Source organism: Poromitra crassiceps (genome assembly GCF_964638095.1).
Source record: "Poromitra crassiceps genome assembly, chromosome: 1".
NCBI classification, from domain to species: domain Eukaryota; kingdom Metazoa; phylum Chordata; class Actinopteri; order Beryciformes; family Melamphaidae; genus Poromitra; species Poromitra crassiceps.
Genome location: NC_139623.1, coordinates 61,232,997 through 61,244,756, shown reverse-complemented (window position 1 = coordinate 61,244,756; position 11,760 = coordinate 61,232,997). Strand labels below are relative to the sequence as shown.

Below are 11,760 nucleotides of genomic sequence, written 5' to 3'. Positions count from 1 at the left end.
TAGTGAGTAACACACACGCCAATAGGGCAGGTGAGGCCATGCAGCAGCCGAGCTACGGGTGAGGCCACACTCCGGCCGAGCTGCCTAGTTAACTAAAAGTGCAGTGGTGTAAAAACACTCTCAAAACTGCAACACTGACTGACATGTTTGAGTTACTAGAAGTCAAGCCAACGTCACTGCTCACAACGTCACTGCTCACAACGTCACTGCTCACGACAACGGCACTGCTCACAACGTCACTGCTCACAATGCCACTGCTCACAACGTCTCACAACGTCACTGCTCACAACGTCACTGCTCACAACGTCACTGCTCACAACGTCTCACAACGTCACTGCTCACAACGTCACTGCTCACGTCTCACAACGTCTCACAACACCACTGCTCACAACGCCACTGCTCACAACGTCTCACAACACCACTGCTCACAACACCACTGCTCACAACGCCACTGCTCACAACGCCACTGCTCACAACGCCACTGCTCACAACGTCTCACAACGTCACTGCTCACAACGTCACTGCTCACAACACCACTGCTCACAACACCACTGCTCACAACACCACTGCTCACAACGTCACTGCTCACAACACCACTGCTCACAACGTCTCACAACGTCACTGCTCACAACGTCACTGCTCACAACGTCACTGCTCACAACACCACTGCTCACAACACCACTGCTCACAACACCACTGCTCACAACGCCACTGCTCACAACATCACTGCTCACAACACCACTGCTCACAACGTCTCACAACGCCACTGCTCACAACGCCACTGCTCACAACGCCACTGCTCACAACGCCACTGCTCACAACACCACTGCTCACAACGCCACTGCTCACAACGTCTCACAACACCACTGCTCACAACGCCACTGCTCACAACGTCTCACAACACCACTGCTCACAACGTCACTGCTCACAACGCCACTGCTCACAACACCACTGCTCACAACGTCTCACAACGTCACTGCTCACAACACCACTGCTCACAACGCCACTGCTCACAACGCCACTGCTCACAACGTCTCACAACACCACTGCTCACAACGCCACTGCTCACAACGCCACTGCTCACAACGCCACTGCTCACAACGTCTCACAACACCACTGCTCACAACGCCACTGCTCACAACGTCTCACAACACCACTGCTCACAACGTCACTGCTCACAACGCCACTGCTCACAACGTCACTGCTCACAACGTCTCACAACACCACTGCTCACAACGTCACTGCTCACAACGCCACTGCTGACAACGTCACTGCTCACAACACCACTGCTCACAACGCCACTGCTCACAACGCCACTGCTCACAACGTCTCACAACACCACTGCTCACAACGCCACTGCTCACAACGCCACTGCTCACAACGTCTCACAACACCACTGCTCACAACGTCACTGCTCACAACGCCACTGCTCACAACGTCACTGCTCACAACACCACTGCTCACAACGCCACTGCTCACAACGCCACTGCTCACAACGTCTCACAACACCACTGCTCACAACGCCACTGCTCACAACGCCACTGCTCACAACGTCTCACAACGCCACTGCTCACAACGTCACTGCTCACAACGCCACTGCTCACAACGCCACTGCTCACAACGCCACTGCTCACAACGCCACTGCTCACAACGTCTCACAACACCACTGCTCACAACGCCACTGCTCACAACGTCTCACAACACCACTGCTCACAACGCCACTGCTCACAACGCCACTGCTCACAACGCCACTGCTCACAACGTCTCACAACATCACTGCTCACAACGCCACTGCTCACAACGTCTCACAACATCACTGCTCACAACATCACTGCTCACAACGCCACTGCTCACAACGTCACTGCTCACAACACCACTGCTCACAACACCACTGCTCACAACGCCACTGCTCACAACGCCACTGCTCACAACGTCACTGCTCACAACGTCACTGCTCACAACTTACATACAGTATGTTCAGTTTAAACTCGAGCTGAACCCAAAATGTTTTATTTTTGTTAAAATACCTGGGTATTCAGTGCACCTATTTATTAACACATTGAGTGCCAGCGACGCCATATGGCGTCATTAGAAATTTACCGTAGGCTGCCAGCGACGCCAAATGGCGTCAATAACTCGAAATTGTTTTTTTGATGGGGGGGTGTCGATCTATGCTTCTTACATCGCCTCTTACAATATGAGAGCTATTGAATGTGTCTAACCTATTTTACAGAACCCTTAGGTGGCGACAGCGCACTCCAGATGAGAGAAAGTGGAGTAAAACACACAGAAGAAGTCGTTGGGGAAAAGGAAATCGCATCGCATCCGTCCGTATGCAGCTGCTTCATTGAAGCATAACGTTAGCTGTGCCCCTGCAGCAGCCAATCTGCTGTCACAATTGAGCACCTCCGTGTCCGCTGCACAGCCCATTCGCATGATCAGCCGTGGAGTTATTATTATTCTCAACTGGAACGCGGCTGTAAAAAAGCTGGATTTAGCGGACTTTTCAGTGCTGAGCACACGCAGAGCAAACGCACTCACAGCAGAGCCGAGCAGAGCAGAGAGACACTCCTCCCACAACGGGGGGGGGGGGGGGGGGGGGGGGGGGGGAGGAGGAGGGGCACGCAGGACACTACAGCATACAACAGACCCAGGCACTGCAGCAGGCTCGATGCACAGAGAGCAAACAAGCTAGAATAGGCTATCTGATGCCCACCAGCAGTAAATCAAGACCAGCATGAAGGTGTAGGGTCTGCGCACGCAGGGGCCAGCGCTGCTGGTTGCAGCTAAAAAGTATTATTTGGCCAAACAAAATTCCTTTGTTTTCACTCTTTTATTGAAGGAAATTATTTTTGAGGTGTCATTACATCAGAAAATATTAGCAATGAGTCAATGATGTGCTTGAAATGCTTCCTTTCACAAAAGGCTGAATATCTCAGGTTTCTAGAAAAAAATGGCTGTTTTTGGTCTAATCAAGCTATCTTCTCCGCTATCTTCTTCGCTCATAACTAAAGAACGGAAAATGGGATCAATAAACTTTTTTTTGCAGGTGATAGAAGAGAGTCTCATCGTTATTTGTGCGTGTTCAGTGTTTACATAGTAATTATTAAAGAAATTATATGACTGTTTTAAAATGCATTGCGGCCTATGTGGCACAGTACAGCACCTTTTGCCCAAGGGCCGTGGCACTCAAAGTGTTAATGTATGCAAAAAAGTGAACAAAAATCTAATTTCTTTAGTTTTTCACACATTTTCACATCAAAAGTTAATTTTTCAAGATTTCATTCATAACAGTAATCTACAGTTTGCTGACATCACATAGTACTATCAAATGTCTACCCCATTTGAACCAATCATATCATGATATGGCAGCTGTCAATCAATCTTTATTTCAGGAGAATTTTCTCCTCCAAATGAAGGAGAAAATGGTGCCTAGTGTCTGTAACCTGGCAGAATTTCTAGCCCATAAACTAACTACTAACTTGTCCAATTGTATGTAACATACAAAATAAAGCAAACGGTAATGTCTAAGAATGCGAAGAAATGTAACCAGCTCGTTAAAATCGCATTCCAGGATAACGTTAGTGATATGGAAAATTGAAGTTCCATTCATTACATTTTATATTCTATAAGCTATAAATTACACACACACACACACACACATAATTATTGATATGAGTTATTACATTATATGCACTCATGGACAGACACTACAGACAGTTTATCTGTCGTGGCATTGAGAAGGTCAATGCATTCTGACACACACAGACAGACATGGCGACACCTTATACAAATAGTTATTAGTTATTAGCACACATAGGTTAAAACCAACTTTCACCCTCTGCCTACAGCAACACTGCATGTCAGTGACCTTTCTGACACACACACACACGTAAAACAGCATAGCTGTGGCCTGGCAGAATTGTTGAAACAAACAAACAGAGCCCACGTTGCCAAATGTATAGATAGATAGATGTGACTATATAAATGTATAGATAGATAGATGTGACTATATAAATGTATAGATAGATAGATGTGACTATATAAATGTATAGATAGATAGATGTGACTATATAAATGTTATGTGACTGTAGGTATACATGACTGTAGATGTGTGACTGTAGATTACCTCGATGGCTTGGCAGAGTTCCAACATTCGTCGTCTGAAGCACGCAATGAAGACACTGAGCATGTGTCTCAGAGTGGCCACCAGCATGGACTTCTGATGGGTGATGTCCTTTAGCCTGCAGCCAGCCGGACACAAGGTCATTACATTACATTACATTATGTCATTTGGCAGACGCTTTTATCCAAAGCGACTTACAATAACACATTTTTGTCAGCAATAGAGCAATCAACTATGCAACACAGTCTATGACAACTACAACTTCTGAAGGAATAGTGGTACAAGTTTACGTTAGTTTAGAAGTTGTTGTTGTTGTTGTTGTTTTTTAGAGAGAAAGAAGTTAGTTCAAGAAGGGCCCAGATGGAGCCTGAAAAGGTGAGTCTTTAGTCTTTTCCGAAAAATCGGCAGTGATTCGGCCGTCCTGACCGAAGGTGGAAGCTCGTTCCACCATTGAGGTGCCAGGGACGAGAAGAGTCGTGAACGGGATGAGCGACTTTTGAGCCCCCGTAGTGGAGGAGGGGCGAGGCGTCCTGCGCTGGTGGAGGAGTGGAGGGAGCGGTGAGAGGTTTGGAGCCTGACCATAGATTGTAAGTACAGGGGGGCTGTCTGGTGTGTTTTGAATTTAACGCGTGCCGAGATGGGAAGCAGAATTTGGGTTGGTTGAATACCAGACTGGCTGCAGCGTTCTGAATGAGCTGAAGCGGTCGGATGGTTGCAGCAGGTAGCCCAGCCAGAAGAACATTGCAGTAGTCCAGACGAGAGATGACAATTTTCACACTTTGCAAAGTCATCCTTTGGGCCGCATTGGACCCTTTGGGGGGCCGGATCTGGCCCCCGGACCGCATGTTTGACACCCCTGCTCTAAGGGGACTAATTGGTCCAGTTTTAAAGTGTTCTGGAGCGAGTTCCATTTATCCGGGGCATAAGAGGAGAAGGCAGTCCTTCCTAATTCAGTCCTCACACGTGGTACAAACAGTCTGATGTGTGATTGAGAACGTGTTCGATAACAATTGTCACTCAGACTGATGAGCGAGGACAGGTAGTCAGGAAGCTTCCCAATCAAGGCTTTATAAATAAATAAAAGACAATGTTGCTCCCTTCGAGCCGTCAAAGAGGACCAGCCCACCTTTTCAAATAAAATACAACGATGCGTAAGAAATCTATCACCTGTTATAAAATGCAGGGCACTGTGCTACACCGCATCAAGCGGTTTCAGGATGGTAGGTGCTGCATGCATATAAACAATATCACCATAATCAAAAACAGACATAATTAGTGATTGTACAATGGACTTCCTGGTACAAAATGAAAAACAGGACTTATTCCTGTATAAAAAAACAAATTTGTATCCTCAGTTTCTTGGTGAGGTGTTCTACATGGGCCTGGAAGGACAGTTTGGTATCCAGCCAGATGCCAAGGTATTTGTATGTATTAACAGTTTCAATCTGCACACCTTGGAACCTTACCTTGAACCACACCTTGTTGAACATTAAAAAGTACAATGTGTTTAGACTAGATAAATAAAGTACAAAGCACTCAGAGTAAGAAAAAGAAAAAGACCATAATAATAAGCAGCCAAATATATTTATTAGAGACCGTATAGAGAAAGGGCTCATATCCCCCCACATAACCAAGGCACACCATGCCTTTACCGTCACTGTCCGAGCAGTCTGCAGTGAGCTACAGTCGTGAAGTTAGTAAGTATCGCCTTAGAATGGAGGCCAATGTTACACCCGTTCTAAATAACCAAAAACACAGATCTAATAGCGCCAGAATACATGTTGTGCTTCGGGTACTCACCACGAGATGAAATATTAATCCAAATGCAGAGAAATTATCTTTTTTTAAGGTAAATACATAGCCGGAATTACTTTCTAAACATGGCCGCCACGCATGCGCTGTGTACAGCGGAAGCGCTCTCAAACAAGGAAGTAACTCGGTGTGGGGATTTACTCCGAAAAAAACGTTTCACGTATATGGATTAATATTTCATCTCATAGTGAGTACCCGAAGCACAACATTGTCAAAATGAGTACGGATTTGCCCACATCCCCTCAAACCCCAGTGATTTAGGGTCACATATCCTACAAGCCAACGGGCACATTCAGCGGAGGAGTGATGTCATCTGGGACACCATGGCTTGATGCTGCTCAGAGATGCAGCAGCCAAATGACATGAGGGGCAGGAAGAAATGGAGAAGTTAGAGGTTATTGCATTATGATGTTATAATTCAGTAATTATAAGGTTTATGATCAGGTTTTGTTTATGTGTTTAATAGATTACAAGTGGTAATCGATGTGTTCTAAAGGTGTCTGGTGGATACGTATGAAACTACAGGTACAGTACAAGTACAGTAGAATTAAAACATTGAGTTTCACACACACAGGGCCTGTGGGGTAACCATGCTGTGTGTGGCAATGTGCAGGCATCCGGCACATGGGATGCAGCAGAACCAGAGAGGAACACTCAGGTGGAGGATGTAACGTTCACGTGCATGTATCTGTGCATGTGAGGTGTCAATGATCGATAATCAGTAATCAATTGTATCTGTGGTGGGTGTTAGAGTAAGGAGTGGAGTATGGGCACGCACACACATTTATATTAAGGGTGTAGGGCAGTGATACTCAACTGGCGGCCCCTGTGTGGCCCGCGATGGAATTACAATTTTTTTTTTTTTTAACAGTGCACCTGAACACAACATGCAAGATAACCGCTGAATAAGTGTCCAAATGTTCATGTAATTCTGGCCAATACTCACACTTCTGTTATAGCATTTCAGTCTGGAATATGGAATATCTTTCAATAATCTATGATTTAGCTGCTAAATTGTCAAATACCGCCGTCTGCTCGCTACCCAGGCACTTATGTATGTACTTAACCTAAGTACCTATCCGGTGTGCACAATATTGTCAGACTTAAACTCCGTCTGACACCTACAATCTGCTACAGAAAAATGTATATTGATTGTTTATTAACTGGCCCCTGGCCTTCTATCATTTCACGAAAGTGGCCTCCGGGCAAAGCTAGTTGAGTATCCCTGGTGTAGGGAGTTAAATTAAGTGTGTTTAGAGGAAAAAGAGATAAATGATTTGATGATATAAGAGGGGTAGAAGAGGAAGTAGAACAGATGCATGATTGGGAAATACAGTGGATGACTGAAGATGTGTGGACATGTTTCCATGGAAAGTCACGGGTGTCGTAAGGTCTTTCGCCCCGGGCGGGGCAAGTCACAAATGGAGTAAGGTGAATCAGGGGACAAGGCCTGACTGAGACGACCTGGCACAAGGGTTAAGCAGCGGGCATGTCCTAGGCGCCGGTTCGGTCCAGTTTGGGGTTGCAGATGTGGGAAATGAGGAAGTGGTGGTTGGAGAGTTTGCAGGTATGGCGTAACAGTGTTGTAAGAACTGCATGATTTGGCGGAAAAAGTTATTATAAAAGACAGGAGAAATCATCAATTGGGGTCTTCGTGTCCCCCGGCGTGCGGATGCTATCTCCGACCAACCAGGGACCTGAGACCAGCCAGCTGAGACCAGCCAGAGAGCCAGAGTGAACACTTGCAGAGACCCAGTCTGATTTTGACGGGTAGGGACCTTTTCAACAATGTTTAAAATGTGATTCCTATATGGGAATCACATTTTCACTTCCGGTGGCTGCCCAAGCGTGATGCACGCGTAGTTCTGAGCTCCGTCTCAAAAGTCTGAATATCTTCAGAATATCCTTCAATTCAGAGACTAACCTAGTTCAAATCTGCATCTAAGTGTAATCAGTGCTTCTGGTGTTCAAGAATGCCGGCGAGAAAGCAGGGGAAAGACGGAAAAGGCAAGATTGAGGAACCAACAAATGCAGCCATATTGTTGGCGTTGCAGGAACAAGAGGACCGCATGACAAACAAAATTAAGCTGGCCGTGAAAGAAGCAGTCACCGATGAAATTCGAGTCTTAAAAACTATGATTGAATCCTCAAACGCAGCGGTCGCCAAACTCGGCCAGGATATCATTCACCAAGCCGAAGTTAGCAAAACGCTGCAAGGGAGACTTGATACTACATCGGCTTCCATGAGAGCGGTCAAACACGATGTGGGTGGTCTTCAGAAAGACGTGCTGGATCTTCGTCTAAAACTCGCTGAGATGGAAGATAGATCACGGAGATGCAACGTCCGACTACCGGTAGTTGGTCTGGCTGAATCAGCAGAGGGTGAAAACCCCATTCAGTTTCTGCAAATAAATCTACCAGTGTGGATCCCATCACTTGTAGGAGAAAACATTGAAATTCAGCGGGCTCATCGCATCTACACCTCCCGGGGAAACACCAACCGCACCCGCACGTTCATTTTCCAATTACTTCGGTATCAGGGCAGAGAAAAGATCCTCAATGGAGTCAGGGCCCGCTTGGCGGTGCCCACACACAAGTCATCAAATGAGGGTCAGACGGTGACATCTAGGCTACTCTTCTTCCCAGACTACAGCAACGACACCGCGCAGAAGAGAAGAGCTTTTGACACAGTGAGGAAGCAGTTTGCCAACAAAGGGCTACGCCCGTTTCTGAGATATCCAGCAACCCTGAAAGTCAAGTATAAGGAGAAGCTATATTTCTTCGAAAACGTAGCTGATGCGGAGGAGTTGATGTCTACACTCGACCAGCCTTCATACTCGACATCCCACAGTGCCACTGCCAGCGTTCCCCACACATCCACTGAGGGAGACCCTAATGATGCGACGGCTTCCCCCTAACACACCAGCTGACGATGACATCACAATAGACACTCAGGACATTTTCAAGGCAAACATCTGATCCGGATAGTGAAGCGTTTCGGGATGGTAAGCGCAGCAACCCCATGCCAGAAACGTGCATGATGAAGCAAAGGCCATCTCACATTAAACTATAATTGCATAGAGACTAGAGAGTAGAGTGTTGTTGTTGTCGCGGTATGCTATGTGTATGTTTGTATGCGTGTAGGTGCATACAGTATATGTGTATACATGTGTGTGTATGTGTATACATGTATGTATATATTGAGAAAAAAGAAAGAAAAAAATAACTCACAATCGTGCACAACAGGCCTATTTTGTTTTGAATTAAAGTACTAGTGACTTTTTTTTTTTCTCTCTCCTTTTTTTTCTTTTTGTATCAATGACATAAGTCACACCAAATATCTGGCCTAGAAATCAACATGGTTAGAGACTTACTTTGTTTTAGAAAATTTGAACTAGCAATGTTTCTGATCCCTATATGGGCTCGGACTAGGGACGTGAGTCACTGTTGAAAGCCACTGGTAGCTAGTAGATTTTTATTTTTTATTTTCCCAGCCTAAGAGCACACACCTAATCTCTTGCGGATGGAATGTTTTGTTTTTATGTGTGTATCCCCAAAGCCTTGCCTTTTATGTATCATATTTTTTGTTTCATGTTTGAAAGGTATATTTTTGTGTAGACTTCAATATTGTATCCTTAAGACCACACAATGGCACGCACCTAGTTATGAATAGCCCACTCAATGTAATGTCATGGAATGTCAGGGGCCTAAACTCACCCGTTAAACGCACTAAATGCTTAGAATTCCACAAACGAAAAGAGGTTTCGATTGCCTTGATCCAAGAAACACACCTGAAAATAAATGACATTAACAGATTCCAGAACAAATTCTACAAGTGTGTTGCTTACTCCTCTGCTGCAAATAGGTCAAAAGGAGTCGCTATTCTATTCAGGAGGAATTTAGGTGTGAATATTGATAATTTTGGTAAAGACGATGAGGGAAGAATGACATATGTTTGTATTACAATCAACAATACGAAGATATGTCTTGCTTCAATTTATGGCCCCAACGTCCATGACCCAAACTTTCTTAGCATGGTTTCCAACACTCTTTTAGACATGCCTGAATATCAATTTATAGTCGGGGGTGATTTCAATCAGGTTTGTGATACAAACCTAGATAAAACAATGAACATACGTCCAACTCAAGAAACACCCTGTGGGATTAACGCATTTATTTCTGATTTGAATGTTATTGATCCGTGGCGCTCACGTAACCCAACGACTAAGAATTACACTTTCTTCTCTGCTAGACATAAGACATACTCGAGAATTGACTGTATATTTGTGTCTCCTCATTTGAACCAGTGCATTAACTCTACTGATATACTCCCTATTATAATATCAGACCACGCCCCAGTGATATATAACTTTCTGATCATGCAGGGCAGCCAAAAACATGCACATAGATGGCGCTTTAAAGGCACTATGTGTGATTTTTTTGTCCACTAGATGTCGCCATTTCAAACCATAACAAAACTTGTTTACCCAAACAATCTCGATCCCACCCACCAGCGCAGAGCACTTCCTGGTTCCCCCGCCTCCCTCCCTCCCTCCCAAGCAACGGAGATATAAACAACTATTTTGTGCCTAGCCTACCTACTGCAGACGTAAGTACATAAAACAAGCACGAATGCATCTCGGCTATGTATTTGGCTTGAGTAATGACAAATTTCACATGATAGTCATAAACCTTTAGGATATTGACAATAGTCCGCTTGGTAAGACTTATTTGTATAATCTGCTAACCGATCAAAATCCATGTAACGGTTACATGGATTTTGAAAAGGTTACATTGTAACCTAACCTTTTGCATAGCCTGCCCTATTGCTAAGTACGGTTAGGCAAAACCAGGTTGACATAGCTAAATTAGGATGATTTCAATTCAATGTTGGGGACATCACTAGCTAACCACAGCTGTCTGTCAACAGTGAGTAGCTTAACCTGTGTTTTTGTTCGTCTGCTAATACCAAGACATGGCCAAAATGTATTCATAGTGCAACGCTAGTATTTTCTCATTGTTAGAGTTGTTCAAACTAATTTCAAACGCTTGAATCACTGCTGTTTTTTATAGGCAGGCAAACCAAGCTGTATGCCTGAAGCCCAGGCTAGCACCAGTGGGACAAAGAGGAGGCAGGGTCGCAGAGAGGAAGGTCGGCTGTAGGACGATAGCAGATCTTGTCGACATCCTGAAGAACCGCATAGCTGATGGAACTGGTCACGTCATTCTGGTGTAGCCCATATTTTAGTTTTGCAAATAAAGTATTTTTTCTGATAAACGAAGTTGTGAAATCAATGTACTGAGAAACATCACATACACTGTATATTATATAAAGTAGGCTATATATACACAGAAACACAAATACTGGTAGGCTACTGTAGCTAGACACACTCCGCTTTAGGTAAATCTAATGTTACAATGGAGAATAGTGGCCAAGAGACATGGATGAAGTCATATCAACTTTATTGGTGTACAGAAGATTGCAGACAGCAAACATCTAAACATCAAAGATGATAGAACATGTATTATACAGGTTTGCTATAAAAGCACAATTTCTCCATCTCAAATATCATAATCGTGAGTCCACTTGTTTTCTCTCTTGTCAGCTCTTCTGGATGACTGGCACCTTGAAAATCAGACAAATGGAAATGTGTTTAGTATTAATTTGAATCATCTATTTTGTAGCTGGTAGATATCAAGGCAGGGTTCCTCCACATTGTCATGAATTAGATACTTTTACCAAACCTTGATTTGTTTGGACGGTGTTACAGCTATTTTCTAATGTAACGTTGCTTAGTGAGACAGAATAGAAAAACAAACTG

General features: G+C 44.6%; 1 protein-coding gene across 1 annotated transcript in view; it reads right to left on the bottom strand.

Moving 5' to 3' along the window:
* The window catches only part of LOC310788774 (E3 ubiquitin-protein ligase TRIM71-like), a gene marked incomplete at its 3' end in the record, with an annotated part of 62,248 nt that overhangs the window by 5,849 nt on the left and 44,639 nt on the right, over positions 1-11,760 (bottom strand). The window contains exon 8 of the mRNA XM_083650349.1: positions 4,130-4,244. Within this exon, the coding sequence (XP_083506475.1) occupies positions 4,130-4,244 (115 nt within the window). The remainder of the gene's footprint in view (positions 1-4,129; positions 4,245-11,760) is intronic.